The sequence below is a fragment of the Ranitomeya variabilis genome, chromosome 4 (assembly GCF_051348905.1).
Source record: "Ranitomeya variabilis isolate aRanVar5 chromosome 4, aRanVar5.hap1, whole genome shotgun sequence".
NCBI classification, from domain to species: domain Eukaryota; kingdom Metazoa; phylum Chordata; class Amphibia; order Anura; family Dendrobatidae; genus Ranitomeya; species Ranitomeya variabilis.
This window is the reverse complement of record NC_135235.1, coordinates 421063-442195: the sequence shown is the minus strand read 5'-3', so window position 1 is coordinate 442195 and position 21133 is coordinate 421063. Positions and strand designations below refer to the sequence as shown.

The window sequence follows — 21133 nt, the reverse complement described above, 5'->3', positions numbered from 1 at the left end:
GGATACACAACAGATCATATCAGATGGAGAGAAGAGATGAGGGATGCATAACAGATCATCCATCAGATGGAGAGGTGAGATGAGGGATACACACCACATCATCCATCAGATGGAGAGGAGAGATGAGGGATACATAACAGATCATATCAGATGGAGAGGAGAGATGAGGGATACATAACAGATCATCCATCAGATGGAGAGGAGAGATGAGGGATACACACCACATCATCAGATGGAGAGGAGAGATGAGGGATACACAACAGATTATCCGTCAGATGGAGAGGAGAGATGAGGGATACACACCACATCATCCGTCAGATGGAGAGGAGAGATGAGGGTTACACAGCACATCATCCATCAGATGGAGAGGAGAGATGAGAGTTACACACAACATCATCCATCAGATGGAGAGGAGAGATGAGGGATACATAACAGATCATATCAGATGGAGAGGAGAGATGAGGGTTACACACCACATCATCCATCAGATGGAGAGGAGAGATGAGGGATACACAACAGATCATATCAGATGGAGAGGAGAGATGAGGGATACACAACAGATCATCCGTCAGATGGAGAGGAGAGATGAGGGATACAGAACAGATCATATCAGATGGAGAGGAGAGATGAGGGATACATAACAGATCATCAATCAGATGGAGAGGAGAGATGAGGGATACAGAACAGATCATATCAGATGGAGAGGAGAGATGAGGGATACACAACAGATCATCCGTCAGATGGAGAGGAGAGATGAGGGATACACACCACATCATCCATCAGATGGAGAAGAGAGATGAGGGATACACACCACATCATCCATCAGATGGAGAGGAGAGATGAGGGATACATAACAGATCATCCATCAGATGGAGAGGAGAGATGAGGGATACACAACAGATCATCCATCAGATGGAGAGGAGAGATGAGGGATACACACCACATCATCCATCGGATGGAGAGGAGAGATGAGGGATACATACCACATCATCCATCGGATGGAGAGGAGAGATGAGGGTTACATAACAGATCATCCATCAGATGGAGAGGAGGGATACATAACAGATCATATCAGATGGAGAGGAGAGATGAGGGATGCATAACAGATCATCCGTCAGATGGAGAGGAGAGATGAGGGATACATAACAGATCATATCAGATGGAGAGGAGAGATGAGGGTTACATAACAGATCATATCAGATGGAGAGGAGAGATGAGGGATACATAACAGATCATATCAGATGGAGAGGAGAGATGAGGGATACACAACACATCATCTGATGGAGAGGAGAGATGAGGGTTACACACCACATCATCCATCAGATGGAGAGGAGAGATGAGGGATACATAACAGATCATCCATCAGATGGAGAGGAGAGATGAGGGATACACAACAGATCATATCAGATGGAGAGATGAGGGATGCATAACAGATCATCCATCAGATGGAGAGGAGAGATGAGGGATACATAACAGATCATATCAGATGGAGAGGAGAGATGAGGGTTACACACCACATCATCCATCAGATGGTGAGGAGAGATGAGGGATACATAACAGATCATCCATCAGATGGAGAGGAGAGATGAGTGATACACACATCATCCATCAGATGGAGATGAGTGATACACAACAGATCATATCAGATGAAGAGGAGAGATGAGGGATACATAACAGATCATCCGTCAGATGGAGAGGAGAGATGAGGGATACACACCACATCATCCATCAGATGGAGAGGAGAGATGAGGGATACATACCACATCATCCATCAGATGGAGAGATGAGGGTTACACACCACATCATCCATCAGATGGAGAGGAGAGATGAGGGATACATAACAGATCATCAGATGGAGAGGAGAGATGAGGGATACATACCACATCATCCATCAGATGGAGAGGAGAGATGAGGGATACATAACAGATCATATCAGATGGAGAGGAGAGATGAGGGATACACACCACATCATCAGATGGAGAGATGAGGGATACATAACAGATCATCCATCAGATGGAGAGGAGAGATGAGGGATACATAACAGATCATATCAGATGGAGAGGAGAGATGAGGGTTACACACCACATCATCCATCAGATGGAGAGGAGAGATGAGGGATACATAACAGATCATCCATCAGATGGAGAGGAGAGATGAGGGATACACAACAGATCATATCAGATGGAGAGGAGAGATGAGGGATACATAACAGATCATCCATCAGATGGAGAGGAGAGATGAGGGATACACAACAGATCATATCAGATGGAGAGGAGAGATGAGGGATACATAACAGATCATCCATCAGATGGAGAGGAGAGATGAGGGTTACACACCACATCAGATGGAGAGGAGAGATGAGGGATACAAATTAGAGTAGTTATTTGAAGAGGAGAGCTAAGAGCACATTCTGGTATTTCTGTCTGTCTTTAGCCTAACCCTTACCTTGTGCATTATTCTTTTCTTTGTTTCTTACCTGTATTTACATAGGGTCTAAACTTGGATTTCCTTTGCTATTTAGCATTGGATAATTTAAAAATGGATACTCTCTGCTTTTCATCTTTTTGTATGATTGATGTATTTGAATGGCCAAGTCTGATGTATAAAAATGTATGAGAATAGGACATGCTGTGGTTATGAACGCTTTGTTGTTGGTCCAGTTATATTTAAATGAAAAGTTTGGGGGTTTCTGCTTTTTAAGCATTTCCAGGGGTGCTTCTTTTTTCTAGTCTCTTGGGGTGCTCCAGTAACTGATTGTGACTCTGTCTTGTTTCTGCAGGAGAGGTGCCACAGGCTGACCATCTGGTGTTCATGGTTCATGGTATTGGTCCCGTGTGTGACCTGCGCTTTAGGAGTATCATTGAATGTGGTGAGTGCTCCTCAACTTGTTTTTTCTGAGCACTGGAATCCTTGACTAATCTCGCTCACTTGGCTGTTAGTTTTGTTGCAATGTAGACAATCCCCTGTGAGTTCTAAGGCCGGGTGCCCAAGATCCAGAAGTAGCAGCGCTACTAACATGTAACATAAGTACATGTTCGCTGCATCCAAAGCGCTGCCAGCTATTGAGCTCAGGTAAATCCGGATGTGTTCACTGAAGCTTGCAGATTTCCCGCATCCAATACATTCTGTTGGTGAGATTTCTCTTGCGGAGGCTAGTGTTCCCGCAAGAGGAATTGACATGCTGCTGTCTCGAAAGACGCGCCACATGTCAGTCTCCACAGGCTTCTGTGGACGCATAGAGGACATGGGATTTCTTGAAATCCCATCCACTATGTTGTCACAGCTGGCACTGCGTTTTATCTGCGGATTACTCTCGGATTTCTTGCGTTTTTTGTGTGCGGATTTCACCTGCATTTTTACACCTGTGGATTCCTGTTGAGGAGCAGGTGTAAAACGCTGCGGAATCTGCACAAAGAATTGACATGCTACGGAAAATAATCCGCAGCGTTTCGGCGCGGTATTTTCAGCACCATGGGCACTGCGGATTTGGTTTTCCATAGGTTTACATGGTACTGTAAACCGCATGGGAAACTGCTGCGAATCCGCAGGCAAATCCGCAACGTGTGCACATAGCCTTACTGTCCATACTCTTGCACTGATACGTTGTAACAATGTGTCAGCTATCTGAGCACATCCAGGGCAAGACAGGCTGTTGGCACCCTGAAGTTAGTCATGATGGTCCCTATGGAGCTGTTAAAATGATGAAGTGTAAAACACAAATGGCTTGATTCATTAAGACTGGCTTTGAACAACCTAGGATGAGGATTGCACAAAAGTTTTAAGGCATTTGAAGGTCTTTTGCACCACAATCAATTAGAATCTCCAGACATCTTTACACTGGACTTAATATTTTTAGGGAGCCAGAAGTTCAGGATTGTGAGGGTCTGAACAATGGCACCCAAACAAACATGAAGGGTCCAAGGCCTCTCTAGCATCTCGTCTTCTCACTCCATGTGTTGGAGGACTTGTGATTGTCTGCAGCGGTCTGACCCCCACGATCATGAAATCATGGCATATTTCAGCAGTAATGAGGAGAGGAGTGAAGGAATGTTGAGGCGCTATGTATAATCAGTGTTTCCTCTTCTTTCCGGGAAGTCGATGATTTTAGGTCCGTGTCTCTGAAGTTACTGCAGTCTCATTTTAAAAAGTTCTTGGATGAGGGTAAAGTGCATCGCGTGGAGTTTCTGCCAGTCCATTGGCACAGTGCCCTGCATGGAGATGCGACTGGAGTGGACAGGTCAGTAGTGTTACATTATTCACTCATACCGTGTCCTTTTATGAGCGCACATTTGAGTTGACCTCTGGGAACATAAACCCTGAGGTTGAAACATCTTAGCCAGCACCCTCTTGTATTCCTGTATCTGCAGAGGATCGCCCTACATAGGTCTCTGCTTCTGAGTCATGGTGCCCGCCGATGATTCTTGCCCATTTTGTTGTTTTGATTACCTTTAGTAGGCAGGAAATGTAGCTGCAGGAATGGGGGCTGAAAGGGGGTGTGCTGGCCTTTCCTGGTTGACCTCTTGTCCTCTCAATTGATCTGCTCAGTCAGTCTCTGTCTTCTTGTACAGACACATCAAGAAAATCACTCTGCCCAGTATTGGACGTCTAAGACACTTCACCAACGAGACACTGCTGGATGTCCTATTCTACAACAGTCCCACCTACTGCCAGACCATCGTGGACAAAGTCAGTCTGGAGGTCAACCGGCTGTATGAGCTCTTCATGAGCCGCAACCCAGACTTCATGGGCGGAGTGTCTGTCGCCGGGCACAGTTTAGGTACGCTCCCTTTCCAATGACTGTTAATTTTAATTCTATTGCATACTCCTCTATATCGCAAACTCCCACTGTGGAAAATACACAAGATCTGCCATAAATGCCTCTTTGGTGAACATTACACCTTCTGATGTGTGCCTATTGTGGGAACAGGGCATTTGATGGCAATTGCTGCATTCTGGCCTTCTGTGTCCCCCAGCACGAAGGCGCCCTTCCCTCTGTAACCCCCAGCATGGAAGCGCCTCACCTTTTGTTCCCCAACATGGGAGCACTGGGCCCAGTGTGTGCCCTAGCACGGGAGTGCCGGGCCCTGTGTGTGCCCCAGTATGGAGGCGCTGAGCCCTTTGTGTGCCCCAGTATGGAGGCACCGAGCCCGGTGTGCGCCCCAGCACGGAGGCCCCGGGCCCTGTGTGCACCCCAGCACGGAGGCACCGAGCCCTGTGTGCGCCCCGGTACAGAGGCGCTGGGCCCTGTGTGCTCCCCAGCATGGAGGCGCCGGGCCCTGTGTGAGCCCCAGCACGGAGGCGCCGAGCCCTGTATGCGCCCCGGTACAGAGGCGCCGGGCCCTGTGTGCGCCCCAGCATGGAGGCGCCGGGCCCTGTGTGAGCCCCAGCACGGAGGCGCCGAGCCCTGTGTGCGCCCCGGCACAGAGGCGCCGGGCCCTGTGTGCGCCCCTGCACGGAGGCGCCGGGCCCTGTGTGCACCCCAGCACGGAGGCGCCGGGCCCTGTGTGCACCCCAGCACGGAGGCGCAGGGCCCTGTGTGAACCCCAGCACGGAGTTGCCGAGCCCTGTGTGCGCCCCAGCATGGAGGCGCCGGGCCCTGTGTGCTCCCCGGCACGGAGGCGGCGAGCCCTGTGTGCGCCCCGGTACAGATGCGCCGGGCCCTGTGTGCGCCCCAGCACAGAGGCGCCGGGCCCTGTGTGAGCCCCAGCACGGAGGCGCTGAGCCCTGTGTGCGCCCCCGGCTTCCTGTAAACCACTTCACTTTTTGTCATGAACTTGCAGCTTTCTGCCACCCCCCTACCCTGCTAGCCAATAAGGGTGTTGACAGAGGGTAAGAAAAAGGCGCAGCTGCTCTAATTTATGTAGACTATTGCGGCACGTGATGTGATGAGATATATATAAACCACCGGTTCCTGATAGGAACATATATACCTTAATCCAGCCGACACCTAAGCCCCCAACACATACAATGCCCAGCGAGCCTGCCTGGGGGACCGACGCTTGGCTGACTCTAAATAAAGCAGATTTTTATGGTCGGTGATAACTGTAACCTGGTGGACCGATCCCTCCAAGAAGTGTCGCCATTCCTCAAAAGCCAACTTGATAGCCAACAATTCCCTGTTGCCGATATCGTAGTTACGTTCGGCGGGCGACAGCTTCTTGGAAAAGTAGGCGCATGGACGCAACTCGCCCAAAGATGAGCCTTGAGACAGCACCGCCCCCACTCCAACCTCAGACGCATCGACTTCCACGGTAAATGGTTTCGATACGTCCGGTTCCACCAGAATAGGGGCCGAAGCAAATCTGTTCTTCAGAAATTCGAATGCGCGCACAGCAGCCTGAGGCCAGGCGGAGAAATTGGTACCCTTTTTCGTCATGTCAGTAAGCGGTTTAGCAATGGTAGAAAAATCTTTGATAAACTTCCTATAATAATTAGAAAACCCAAGGAACCGCTAGAGCGCTTCTAGGTTATCAGGCTGTTCCCAACGCAGCACCGCTTGCACCTTAGCGGCGTCCATTTTAAACCCAAAAGCGGACACAATATAACCCAAGAAAGGCAACTCCTGAACCGAAAATACACATTTCTCAAGTTTTGCATAGAGCCTATTTTCTCTGAGTAGCTGTAACACCTGCCTGACATGCTCTAAATGAGTATCACGGTCGCATGAATAAATGAGAATGTCATCAAGGTACACAATAACGAATTTCCCCAGAACATGCGAGAACACATCATTTATGAAATGTTGAAATACAGCAGGCGCGTTTGTCAACCCAAATGGCATCTGTTATGGTTCCCAATGGCAGGGGAACATCAGAAGCATAGAAAAAACGGACAAGCTCTCGGGTGATGGAAACTAGAGCTGACCGCGATGCTAAACCTATACACACAACTAATAGTAGCCAGGGAACGTACCTACGTTTTCGCTAGACGTCTCGCACCAGCCGGAGAGCTAACTACCCCTAGTAGATGAAACACAGTCCTGGCTTGCCTCCAGAGGAAAATCCCCCACAGGAGATAGTAGCCCCCCACATATAATAACGGTGAGTTAAGATGAAAAGACAAACGTAGTATGAAAGCAGATTTAGCACAGCGAGGCCCACTAACTAGATAGCAGAAGGATACAATAGTGGACTTCGCAGTCAGCTACAAAACCCTATCAAATACCATCCTGAAATTACCTTAAACTCATGTGCCAACTCATGGCACCGGAGTGGCAATTTCAGCCCACAAGAGCTTCCAGCTGCAGAGAATCACATAAGTGCAAACTGGACAAAAGATACAAAAATAGACAAAGGACAGAAATGTCCAACTTAGCTGGTCAGCAGACTGGGAGCAGGTACATGCAACAGAAAGACTCTGGTTACATTGATGGCCGGCATTGGAATGACTGAGGAACAAGGCTAAATAGGAAACTCCCACATCCTGATAGAAACAGGTGAAAAGCTCAAAGACACCAGTACCACAAGCGACCACTGGGGGAGCCAAATAACCGAATCACAACAGGCATCACCAAATTTTCAAAATGACCCTCAGGAGTATTAAAAGCCATCTTCCACTCATCCCCTTGACGGACTCTTATGAGGTTGTACGCCCCCCTGAGGTCAAGCTTGGTGAACCACTTAGCACCTGCCACCTGGTTGAACAAATCAGGTATCAGTGGCATAGGGTATGGATCACGAACCGTAATCTGGTTTAACTCCCTAAAATCCAGACACGGGCGTAATCCGCCATCTTTCTTTTTAATGAAGAAGAACCCCGCTGCCACCGGCGAGGACGAAGGCCTGATGTGCCCTTTGCTCAGACTCTCAGCAATGTAGTCTTTTAAAGCTTGCCTCTCAGGACCAGAGATGTTAAACATCCTAGCTTTCGGCAATTTGGCCCCTGGTTTAAACCTAATAGTACAGTCATAGGGTCGATGTGGTGGCAATTCTGAGCAACCCTTCTCTGAGAACAGATCTGCGAAATCCAGCAGTGACTCAGGAATGCTAGGAGTCACAGCGGACACACATGTGGCAGAATCCGCTCCACTGAATTATGTCCTGAGTTTTCCAGTCAATCACCGGGTTGTGCATAGATAACCATGGAAAACCCAAAAACATTTGTGCAGGAAGATTACTGAGCACCCTACATGTAATCTGCTCAAAATGTAGGACCCCAATGTGGAGTTTCACCTCAGCCACAAACTCCGTAATCTCCCCCTGTGGGAGAGGAGCAGCATTGATGGTGACCACCCGGATAGGATGAGGCAGTTTTTCGACCATGAACCCGGCCGTGCGCACGAACTCATCATCAATGAGATTAGTGGCCGAACCACTATCCACAAAAACAGTGATTGGCAGCTCTCTGCCAGCGACCATAACTCTGGCAGGGAGCATACATTGAGAGACCATAATAATGGAAGATATGCATAAGCTCAGATTAGCCTCTTCCACACCCTCTGAGCTTAGTAGTTTTCCGCCGTTGCGCTTTTCTTAGGTAACAGAGGACAAGCATTTACATAATGCCCATTTTTACCACAGCAAAAACAGGCTCCCTGCTTCCTGAGCGAGGGGGCTCGATGATGTGACACTCCTGCGATTTGCACCTGCAGCAAGCTCACGTGCCCCTTCGCCCTCCCCCATAGGCGGCGTCTCTTGCACCCCCTGACGCAAACGGCGATCAATGCGGACAACAAGACTCATAGTAGACTCTAGAGAAGCAGGAGTCTCATACATCAGGAGGGCTTGTTTAACCCTTCTCGAAACCCCATGAACAAACTGACTCCGCAGCGCCGGGTCATTCCACTGTGTGTCCACCACCCAGCGGCGAAATTCAGAACAGTAATCCTCCGCCATTCGCTCCCCCTTGCGGAGAGCGTGAATTTTAGATTCTGCTAGAGCCATTCTGTCAGGATCATCATATATGAGGCCAAGAGCAGAAAAAAAACTCTCCACTGAGTTAAATGCAGCTGAATCAGATGGTAAAGAAAATGCCCAAGCTTGGGGGTCTCCGTTCAGTAATGACAATACCAGGCCCACACGCTGAGCCTCATTACCTGAGGAAACCGGGCGCATACGAAAATATAATTTGCAAGCTTCACGAAAGACAACAAATTTGCTGCGTTCCCCATCAACCCTCTCAGGTAAAGGGATCTTTGGCTCTGCAACTCTACCTGCAGTTTCAGCTTGCACATTAGATACTACTAGGCCCTGATGCTGAACCACTCCTTTCAACTCAGTGACCTGTAAGGACAGCGCCTCCAACTGGCGGGTTATGGAAGTCATGGGATCCATGGAATACAAAATTTTGGGGCTGATTATAATGTCACGGGGGTACTGGGTAGACTACAGCTGATTACCCGGGCCCCTGCGATATCCCTCAGACTAGGGAAAACCCTGTCTGTCCCTCTCCCAGAATTTACACTAATGGTGTGCTTGTCTGGGCCGCCGGGCCTGACCCTGACTCCTGTTTCAGCCCTATGCTGAAACCTCCACTCGCCACCCAGTGATTAGACCACACACCAACCCCCACAGAAAGCACAGACAGGGAAAACTAAAAACGCACCATACCGTAGACACACAGGAAAACACTATAATGTGCACAGGGCAAAACAAATACAAATAAAGGAAGGAGAAATATGACAAAGGATAATACACCACCAGATACGATATTTCTTCTCTTAGACCACCACTCCAGACCGAGATCACCAGGCACAAGACACAAGCTATAATCGGCAACTCCCAAAGTCCAGAATGACTATTTAAAGGCCACGGGCGTGACCCAGCCTCCAACCCGAGTACCAGCTAGATTAACCCCAGGCAACCTGGATAAAGTCTAGCCGGCGCCACTGAGCTTATAGGGGACGAATGTGGAATTGCCGCTGTCTGTCAGACGCCCTAGAGTGAATAGCGTCCGACATGACACCAGCATTAACCCCCCTTTACCCATCCCTCCCCCCTTCATCCCCATCCCTCCCCCCTTTTCCACTTAGGCTACTTTCACACTTCCGTTTTTTTGTGTCCGTCGTAGTGCAGCAAAATGACGGATCGACGGACGTCATGAAAATATTGAAAAACGTGTGCGATGCGTCCAGTGTAATGGATTCTAGTGTGTGACGGATCCACTTCCATTCTAGTGAATGACGTGCGACGCAGGATCCGTTGCTACACGTTTTCCCGACGCAGACAAAAAATGTTACATTCAAGGTTTTTTTCAGACGACAGTCCGCCAAAACACGACGGATCCGTCGCACGACGGATGCGACGTGTGGCAATCCGTCGTGATCCGTCGCTAATACAAGTCTATGGGAAAATTCAGGATCCTGCAAACTTTTTTGCAGGATCCTGCATTTTCAAAAACAACGGATTGTGACGGGAGCTGAAAGACGGAAGTGTGAAAGTAGCCTTAAGCCTCTTTCACACTAGCGTCGTGTTGCAGAAAAAACGCATCCTGCAAAAGTGCTTGCAGGGTGCGTTTTTTCTCCATAGACTTTTATTAGCGACGCAGTGTGGACGCATTTCCACACGTCGCAACCGTCGTGTGACGGTTGCGTCGTGTTGCGGCGGACCGTCGCCACCAATAAACGTTGCTTGTAACGTTTTTTGGTGCGTCGTCTGCAGCATTTCCGACCGCGCATGCGCGACCGGAACTCCGCCCCCGCCTCCCCGCACCTCACAATGGGGCAGCGGATGCATTGAAAAACAGCATCCGCTGCCCCCGTTGTGCGGCGCTTCCACACCATTCGTCGGTGCGCTGCAACGTCACATAGCATGAAAGTAGCCTTAGACAGCTCACGTCCTTCTTTTAACATGTCTAATAGCAGTATATACTTTAGTATAATATGGTGTCCTTCACTATGAATCTATAGACCATTATTTTATAGGCGAACCCTCCTCAGGCTTATTTTCCTTTAATCTCCTTCTAACCCAATTCCAACCAAGGCGTCCACAATTTGTCATACAAGGCCATTTTCCCTCTTTTCTGATATACTCCCTTTTCTAAAGCTATGACCTTCCCCACATATCTGATGTATTCTCCCCTCGAGGGAGGCTCCTCTTTCATCCAATTTCTTGCTCAGGTCACCCCCACTTTCCAAACTTATAGAAACATACAGGCCATTAACACCCAGAAACTTATGAAGAACTTGCAGTCCTCATTGGCCCCAATCTCCTCCATCTCATGTCCTGATTCTGCTCTGAAGCATTACAATGAAACCCTGCAAAGTGCCCTGGATGAAGCTGCGCCTCCTATACATAGAACAACTCAGCACAGATGGCGACAACCGTGGCACACGCTGCAAACACGTTTCCTGCAGCGGTGCTCCAGGTGCGCCGAACGTCTGTGGAGAAAATCTAATCTACCCGAAGATTTCATCCATTATAAGTTCATGCTAAAAACATACAACTCTGCCCTTCACCTCTCCAAGCAAACCTATTTCAACACCCTCATCACCTCACTGTCAAATAACCCTAAACGTCTCTTTGACACTTTCCAGTCCCTACTCAACCCAAGAGAGCAGGCCCCAACCACAGATCTCCGCGCTGACGATCTGGCCAATTACTTCAAAGAAAAAATTGACCACATTCGACAGGAAATCATCTCCCAATCTCTTCATACCATGCACTGTCCTCCCTCCCCCACTGCATGTAGTTCACTCTCTGACTTTGAACCAGTTACGGAAGAAGAAGTAAGCAGGCTCCTTGCATCTTCTCGCCCGACCACTTGCACCAGTGACCCCATTCCGTCACATCTCCTCCAGTCCCTTTCCCCAGCTGTCACCTCTCACCTAACAAAAATATTCAACCTTTCCCTCACTTCCGGTATTTTTCCCTCCTCATTTAAGCATGCCATCATACATCCATTACTTAAAAAACCCTCCCTCGACCAAAATTGTGCCGCTAATTATAGACCTGTCTCTAATCTTCCCTTCATCTCTGAACTCCTGGAACGCCTGGTCCACTCCCGTCTTACCCGCTATCTCTCAGATAACTCTCTTCTCGACCCTCTTCAATCTGGCTTCCGCTCTTTACACTCTACTGAAACTGCCCTCACTAAAGTCTCTAATGACCTACTAACAGCTAAATCTAATGGTCACTACTCCATGCTAATTCTCTTGGATCTCTCCGCAGCATTCGACACTGTGGATCATCAGCTCCTCCTCACTATGCTCCGCTCCATCGGCCTCAAGGACACCGTTCTCTCTTGGTTCTCCTCCTATCTCTCTGACCGATCCTTCAATGTATCTTTTGCTGGTTCCTCCTCCTCTCACCTTCCCCTTACTGTTGGGGTTCCTCAAGGATCAGTCCTAGGCCCCCTCCTCTTCTCTTTGTGTTCTGCCCCTATTGGACAAACAATCAGTAGATTTGGTTTCCAGTACCATCTCTATGCTGACGACACCCAATTATACACCTCTTCTCCTGTTATCACGCCGACCTTTTTAGAAAACACCAGTGATTGTCTTACCGCTGTCTCTAACATCATGTCTTCCCTCTATCTGAAACTGAACCTGTCAAAAACTGAACTCCTCGTGTCCTCTCCCTCTACTAACCTACCTTTGCCTGACATTGCTATCTCCGTGTGTGGTTCCACCATTACTCCAAAGCAACATGCCCGCTGCCTTGGGGTCATCCTTGATTCCGAGCTTTCATTCACCTCCCACATCCGATCACTGGCTTCTTATCTGCATCTCAAAAACAATTCTAGAATTCGCCCTTTTCTTACTTTCGACTCTGCAAAAACTCTTACTGTCTCACTTACTCATTCTCGTCTGGACTATTGTAACTCTCTACTAATCGGCCTCCCTCTTACCAAACTCTCCCCGATCCAATCTGTGCTGAATGCTGCAGCCAGGATCATATTCCTCACCAACCGCTACACCGATGCCTCTACCTTGTGCCAGTCATTACACTGGCTACCCATCCACTCCAGAATCCAGTACAAAACTACTACCCTCATCCACAAAGCACTCCATGGCTCAGTACCACCCTACATCTCCTCTCTGGTCTCAGTCTACCACCTTACCCGTGCCCTCCGCTCCGCTAATGACCTCAGGTTAGCATCCTCAATAATCAGAACCTCCCACTCCCGTCTCCAAGACTTTACACGTGCTGCGCCGATTCTTTGGAATGCACTACCTAGGTTAATACGATTAATCCCCAATCCCCACAGTTTTAAGCGTGCCCTAAAAACTCATTTGTTCAGACTGGCCTACCGCCTCAATGCATTAACCTAACTATCCCTGTGTGGCCTATTAAAAATAGAAAGAAAAAAAACCACATAATCAGGTTCCTCGTATCATGTTCTCATACACTTTATGCAGTTAATAGCCTCTGTGTCTGTACTGCTACATACTTAGGCTGTTAACTGGTTCATGCAGCTTTACATGAACACCCGAGCCTTACACTATGGCTGGTCCAAATAACTAAAGCAATTGTTACCATCCACCTCTCGTGTCTCCCCTTTTCCTCATAGTTTGTAAGCTTGCGAGCAGGGCCCTCATTCCTCCTGGTATCTATTTTGAACTGTGATTTCTGTTATGTTGTAATGTCTATTGTCTGTACAAGTCCCCTCTATAATTTGTAAAGCGCTGCGGAATATGTTGGCGCTATAGAAATAAAATTATTATTATTATTATTGCTATGACCTTCCGAGCCATGTATAGCAGTCTAGCGATTGCTATTTTCAACTTATCTACAATTATCTCATCCACATATCCCAGCACGCACACCATTGGTTCCCTTGGAATTACACATCTGTATGCCCCTTCTATCCGGCTGAGAACCACTAACCAAAAAACAGTCAACCTCGGACACGACCAGAGCATGTGAAACATTCCAGCATTATCATTCCTACACCTAGGGCATTCCGAATTGGATCTCAACCCAGCTCTGTATAGGACATCCGGAGACCTATATATTCTGTGTATAACATAAAGCTGAGAAAGTCTATATGGCTCATTCATTGATAGCTTCGGTACCCATTCTAAAACAGATTCCCATGTTTCATCCTCCAAACGACCCAACTCTCTTTCCCATTTAGCCCTCGCCCCAAACGGATATCCCAATAAGTAAGTATGGAGTAAGTCCTTATATAGGGAAGAGATAACACCCCTCGATGTCCCTGCTCCGCAGATATATTCCAATACTAAGTCACTTTGAATTTTGAGGCAATCCCCCTTATTCTGAGCCACAAAGGCATGTCGAACTTGTGCATATTGATAACCCCCGGATGTCTCAAGGCCAAACTCAGACTGCAGCTGGGAAAAGGACTTCAACTCCCGCCGCTCTAAAATCTGGTAGACATATCGAATCCCTTTAGCCTGCCATCCTGATATACATCCCATTGCCAAAAATTCTGGTAAATTATTATTAGACCATAGCGGAGAAAACCTGGTAAGGCAAGTAACCCCACGAATACGTTTTACTCTCTCCCATATTTTATATATCAAAACCAATGTTGGATTTATCTTCCCAAGCATCCCCCCCCCCCCCCCGCGCATGCGCGGTCGGAAAAGACGCTGACGACGCACAAAAAAAGTTACTTGTAACTTTTTTTGTGCCGACTGTCCGACGTAACACGACGCAACCGTCGCACGACGTTTGCGACGTGTGGCAATGCGTCGCTCTGCGTCGTTAATAAAAGTCTATGGAGAAAAAAACGCATCCTGCAAGCACTTTTGCAGGATGCGTTTTTTCTCCAAAACGACGCATAGCGACGTGCAGTGCACGACGCTAGTGTGAAAGTAGCCTAACTCGACCTACAACAGACTAATGCAGCTTAGACCATTCCCCTACCTTTGTCTTAAGAGTTTCCAGTACCGGTGTCAGATTCTTATGCAAGTATTTTGAAATCGGCAAAGAGCGTAGTAACCCCAGATATTTGAATTGTTCTGCCATCTTAAGTCTACCCCCCTCTGCAGAATCACCCAGCTCACCCCCCACATCATCCACCATGAATAGAATTGATTTATTCCAGTTTATTTTTAGTCCTGATAGAGAACCAAATCCCTCGATGAGCCGCATAGCATTGCTCAATGAGTTATGTGGGTCCCCCAGAAACAGCAGTATATCGTCCGCGTAAAGCGCTATCTTCTCTTCTATCGACCCATATTTAAACCCTGAAACCTCGGTGGACTGTCGAATTTTGGCGGCCAACGGTTCCACGGCCAAAGCAAACAAAAGAGGGGAGAGCGGACACCCCTGTCTCTTTTCTCTATGCAGCTGTATCGTGTGAGAAAGCTCACCATTCACTCTCACTCTAGCTGATGGTTGCTCATATAGCAGCTGAACCCAGGATACGAAGTGCGGACCAAAGCCAAAACAATGCAATACCTGCCACAATTACCCCGATTCCACACTATCAAATGCCTTATGGGCATCTAAGGAAGCAATAACTCTATGCCCACCGTTATCGGCCCCCAGTTGTAAATTCAAAAAGAACCTTCTTAGATTGACCTATCAGGCATAAAGCCAGACTGATCTGGGTGGATTAATTTAGAAATAACACCCGTTAATCGGGCCGCTAACACCCCGGCCAGAAGCTTAACATCTGTAGTAAGTAAAGAGATCGGGCGATACGATTCAGGCTGTCGCAGATCTTTATCTTCCTTCGGAATTACTACCATTATGGCTTCCCTCATGAAAGCTGGCAAGGTTCCCCTAAGCTTGGCCTCCTCCAATACCACTCTTAATCTGGGTAGTAACACCTCTTCCATCTCGTTATGTATTTCGGCTGGTAGCCCATCTACTCCTGGCGCCTTACCTCTTGCCATTGCCGTTTAGGCGCGGCTTAGTTCTTCTTAGTAATAGGGCCCTCCAAACTTTCCCTATCCTCACTCAAACTAGGCAAAACGATGCCCTCTAAAAATGCCATATTGTCTCCCTCCGATGGGACCACACCAGAGGAGTACAGATCCGCTTAGAAATCCATAAAGACCCTTAAGATCTCAGAGGTCTCCAATACTTTCATACCATTGTCAAGTTCCAATGAATGCACGAATGATGTACTCCTCTGAGTAGAAGCCACCAGTGACAATATATATCCAACTACCTCCCCCTCCTGGTAAAACGCCAAACGTTGGAACTCTCTCTTCTTCTCTGCCCTTTCTAATAGGATTTTATCCATACTATTCTGGGCTTCTTTTAGCCGTTTCCCAGCTTCAGCAGTACCCAGTGTAATCAAATAATGTTCAGCAATTCTCAGCCTTTCCCTCCCGTCAATCTTTGCCTGTTTTGACCAACGTTTACATCTACTGATATCCCTAAACAGCAGCCCTCTCAAAAATGCCTTCATAGTCTCCCAAATGGTAAGTATATCTGCACTACCCTCATTAATCTCAAAGAACTCCTCTACCTCTCGCTGTATGGTCTCCAAGCTCACACTATGCCACCATTTAGGATGAATTTTCCACTCGCCCTTTCGTCGTGCCCATGTCCCCACCGGCCTCAACTCCACCTCCAACGGATTATGACCCGAGAACGCCAGCGGCAAATACCTTACTTCCCCCACCAAAGTGTCAAACATGTTATTCCCAAGCGCCATGTCTATTCTAGATAGCGCATCATGAGCCGGCGAGTAGCAAGAATATCCCCTCTCCCCCACGTGTCGTACTCTCCACAGATCAATCATACCGATCTCTCGCACATATGTTCCAAATGCCGTTGTATGACTTTCCGTCCTATGCTGTATGTTTTTTTTTCTATCCCAAAAATCATCGCATATGTTATTGAGGTCTCCTACAATTAAAAGCGGCAACGGATCTCCCCGTCCAATATAGTGCAATAAATTGCTAGAATAGGGGGGAGGAATGTACATAGCCACCACATACATCAAATCCCCAAGCAGTCTACATTTCACTATCACATATTGCCCTTCCACATCAACATACAACTTCACCTCTTCATGACGCACTCCTGCTGGGACCAGCACCGATACTCCTCTTGCGTACGTAGAGAAGGTGGAATGATATGACCTCTGCAGCCATCGCCTACTCAAGAAATCGACCCTCTCACGTACCAAGTGCTTTTCTAACAGACATATCAAGGAGGCCCTTTGATCACGAGCATATTGAAGAACAGCCGCTCTTCTGTTCTTGTCTGCTAGGCCTCTAACATTCCAACTTAATATTTTAATGCGTTCCCCCATCATGTCGCAGAATAGTGATCCAAGAATCCTTACTCCCTAACCTGAGCTGTCTAACCCCCTCCCCACTCCTTGAAATTTCCCCTCCCATCCCAACCACCCCCCCCCCCCCCCCCCCCCAAATATCACATTTTCCTCTCATCGAGAGTGGGGCTCCTAGGCCCATCTGAGGCACTCTCACCTAAGTTATCACCACCCTCTTGCTCCCGCCACCAACAGCACCACAGCTCCTTACATTATTTAGTAACATATCAAAACATATAATAAAGTAAAGCGATTACAACAACAATATTTGCAGAACACCCTGTTGGCATCCCCCACCCCCCTCCGCATTATCCAACTAAAACTCTGTCTGGCCCATTAATCAACCTGGCCATACTCCACTCTTCCAAAACGTGAAAGAAATATAGGGAGTAAATAAACATAGAAAGAAACCCGATTCTCTTCTGCTAAAAGTGAAGCAATAACAACACATGTTGCCACAGAAAGTCAGTCTCCTTTAGCCTGCAGTTTCTTAGCATTAATATCAATCCACTGGGTAGCGTCCTCTGGCGTCATGAAGAAATGTACTTTATTGAAGGCGACCACTCTCAGCCTCGCAGGGAAAAACATGGAGTATTGCACCCCCAGTTCTCTCAATCGCCTCTTGACACCAGCAAACTGCATTCTCTGTTTCTGAACCGCAGCAGTGTAGTCCAGATAAGTGGCAATCCTCTGTCCTCCAACAGTGAAGTCCTCCATTTCTCTGGCCTTCCTAAGAATAATGTCTCTGTATTTTAATATTTTAGCCAGCATAGTACGGGGGTTGGCTCCAGGGGGAAGGGGCTGCGGTGGCACTCTGCGCTCTTTCAACAGCAAAGACCTTTGTCAGAACTTCAGCTCCAACCTTCTCCTTCAGCCAGCTTTCAATAAACTCAGTGGGATTTCTCCTCTCTGTTTTTCCGGCTAACCCACTATCCGGATGTTATTTCTTCTGGATCTGTTTCTAGATCCTCATTTTTTGCCGCCAATTCCGTTATCTGTTGGACAAACTTTTTCTCTGCCTTTTGCAGCTTTACAATATGATCCTCTGCTGTACTCATCCTCACTTCCACTTCTCCCATGCGTTTGTCCATTTTCCGTACAGCAGCCTTTATTTGTATAATAATATAATAATAATTTTTATTTATATAGCGCCAACATATTCCGCAGAGCTTTACAACTTATAGAGGGGACTTGTACAGACAAAAGACATTACAGCATAACAGAAATCAGTTCAAAACAGATACCAGGAGGAATGAGGGCCCTGCTGCTCGCAAGCTACAAACTATGAGGAAAAGGGGAGACACGAGAGGTGGATGGTAACAATTGCTTTAGTTATTTGGACCAGCCATAGTGTAAGGCTCGGGTGTTCATGTAAAGCTGCATGAACCAGTTAACAGCCTAAGTATGTAGCAGTACAGACACAGAGGCTATTAACTGCATAAAGTGTATGAGAACACGATGCGAGGAACCTGATTATGTTTTTTTTTTGTTTGTTTTTTTATTAGGCCACACAGGGATAGTTAGGTTAATGCGTTGAGGCTTTAGGCCAGTCTGAACAAATGCGTTTTTAGGGCACGCTTAAAACTGTGGGGATTAATCGTATTAACCTAGGTAGTGCATTCCAAAGAATCGGCGCAGCACGTGTAAAGTCTTGGAGACGGGAGTGGGAGGTTCTGATTATTGAGGATGCTAACCTGATGTCATTAGCCGAGCGGAGGGCACGGGTAGGGTGGTAAACTGAGACCAGAGAGGAGATGTAGGGTGGTGCTGAGCCATGGAGTGCTTTGTCGATGAGGGTAGTAGTTTTGTACTGGATTCTGGAGTGGATGGGTAGCCAGTGTAATGAATGGCACAAGGTAGAGGCATCGGTGTAACGGTTGGTGAGGAATATGATCCTGGCTGCAGCATTCAGCACAGATTGGAGCGGGGAGAGTTTGGTAAGAGGGAGGCCGATTAGTAGAGAGTTACAATAGTCCAGACGAGAATGATATAATTTCCCCTTTAACCTCCTTCATCTGAAGGGTTAAGTCATTTAGGGTTACAAGGACTGGTTACAAGAAGATAAGAGGATAAAAACATCCTTTATGGTCTGTTCTCCACTCAATTCCACTGCCTTTTCAGCCTCTGCAGCCATGCCACTATCTTTCTCCCCCTTCTGTTCCCCCAGCATTCCTTTATCAAGTCTGTCCTCCACCTCCTCCTCTCCTACAGATCCCTCTTCAGATATTTCCGGTGCCTTTCCCCACCATCCACCCAGGCAAACCTTTTTAGCTTTGCTGCAGCCTCTAGTCGCTTCTGACAGTTGGAATTTGCTTTTTCAGCGTCCGCCCTGGCCGCGGCGCCATCTTGGATCCCACCAGCCTCTCCTGCGCCCGCGTCCTTCTGCCTCCTCCTCGTCATTTCGTCTCTCACCGGGCGGCTTCCGCGACTTCCCTCCACTCCTGGGGGCTTCAGCCCACAGGTACTGTACAAATTGAGGCAGACAGCTGTGTCTGCTCAGAATTATCTTGCTGGTGGCAGCCGGAGCTCTTTCCTCCGCATCCGCTCACATGGCCAGCTAGGACACGCCCCCCGTGCTAGGAATATACTTGCCCCGTTTCTGGTCCTTGTGGGAGAGAAAGTTTAACCCTCTCAGGATTAAGATATGTCTGGGTGTGGAACCCCAAAAACCCGAGTCTGAGATACCTTCTGGTAGGGATCACCAACCTAGGTACAGAGTGTAAACCCGACAGGGTTCCACTAGAAGTATTGGCAGGAGAGGTTGAAGAGACCCCCATCAATCCCGGAGCTAGAAGTGTCTGGGGAACATTTGGGACAACCCAGCTCCAGGATCCCACTCTGACCCAGACACGGGAAAGAGTGATAGAGATAAATCGAGTGGCTCAGCATCAGTGTTCAGAGGTGTTTTTTCCACGCATGCTGGTCAACCAGGATTTACTATACAGGGTTGACAAAATCAGGGACGAAGTAGTGGAAGAGCTGGTAGTGCCTGAATCCTACCATCAGAATGGCTCACACACACGAGTGGGCATTTAGGGGTTAAAAAAAAAAACACAAAAACGTATTTTGCAATTTTTCTTTTGACCTGGGGTTTACGCTGAGTTACAGAAGTTTTGTTAGTCGTGTCCAGTGTGTCAACTTGCCACACCCACCGCAAACTTCCGGAGTCCATTGGTACCTCTGCTCATTATAGAGGTACCTTTTGAATGATTTGCTGTGTATATGGTGGGGCTAATAGTAAAATCTACCCGTGGCCACCAACGCATATTGGTGGTTGAAGATTATGCCCCCCATTACCCGGAGGCAATTCCGATACTCCATACTTTGGGTAAACTTATCGCCCGACAGCTGTTTGCCATACTATGCCGCCTTGGACTACCATACCGATCAGGGGACTACTTTATGTCCAAAGTGACAAAGGAACTGTGTAAGCTGCTCTGGAAAAAACAATTGCGCACATCAGTGTAGCTTCCGCAGACCGATTAGTTGAAAGGTTTAACAAAACCCTATGGTATTGCCCTATTTAATGTTTGCCATCCATGAGGTACCGCAAACGTCAACGGAATTCTCACTCTTTGAGCTATTGTACGGCAGGCATCCTAGGGGACTGCTGGATGTAGCAAAAGAGACACGAAAACAAGAGCCTACTCTGCATAACAGTGTAATAGAGCTTGTGGCAAATATGCAGGACCTGATCTTGGCGGTGATGCCTATACTGGAGGAACATTTCATGGATGCCCTGGCAGCGGAGAACTGAGTGTATAATAGAAAGGCCCCTGTCAGGTCCTGTTAAAAATGGGATCGGGTATTAGTCTTAGTGCCCACAAGCGAAGGTAAGCTCATGGCCAAGTGGCAAGGACGATATGATGGTTGGGGAGGTGAATTATGTAGAGTATACCAACCCGGAAGAGAAAACCCGAATAACTGTGTGGTGAAATATGTATATATCTATGTGTGTAGTGACATATGTCTAGGATTATATGTGTAACTA

At 47.7% G+C, this 21133-nt stretch overlaps 1 protein-coding gene across 3 annotated transcripts in view; it reads left to right on the top strand.

Annotated features, from left to right (window-relative positions):
• The window catches only part of SEC23IP (SEC23 interacting protein), a 219905-nt gene that overhangs the window by 60255 nt on the left and 138517 nt on the right, over positions 1 to 21133 (top strand). For all 3 annotated transcript variants that reach the window (XM_077257880.1, XM_077257879.1, XM_077257878.1), the window contains exons 7-9: positions 2780 to 2869; positions 4096 to 4237; positions 4569 to 4777. In XM_077257880.1, coding sequence (XP_077113995.1) covers positions 2780 to 2869; positions 4096 to 4237; positions 4569 to 4777 — 441 coding nt within the window. The remainder of the gene's footprint in view (positions 1 to 2779; positions 2870 to 4095; positions 4238 to 4568; positions 4778 to 21133) is intronic.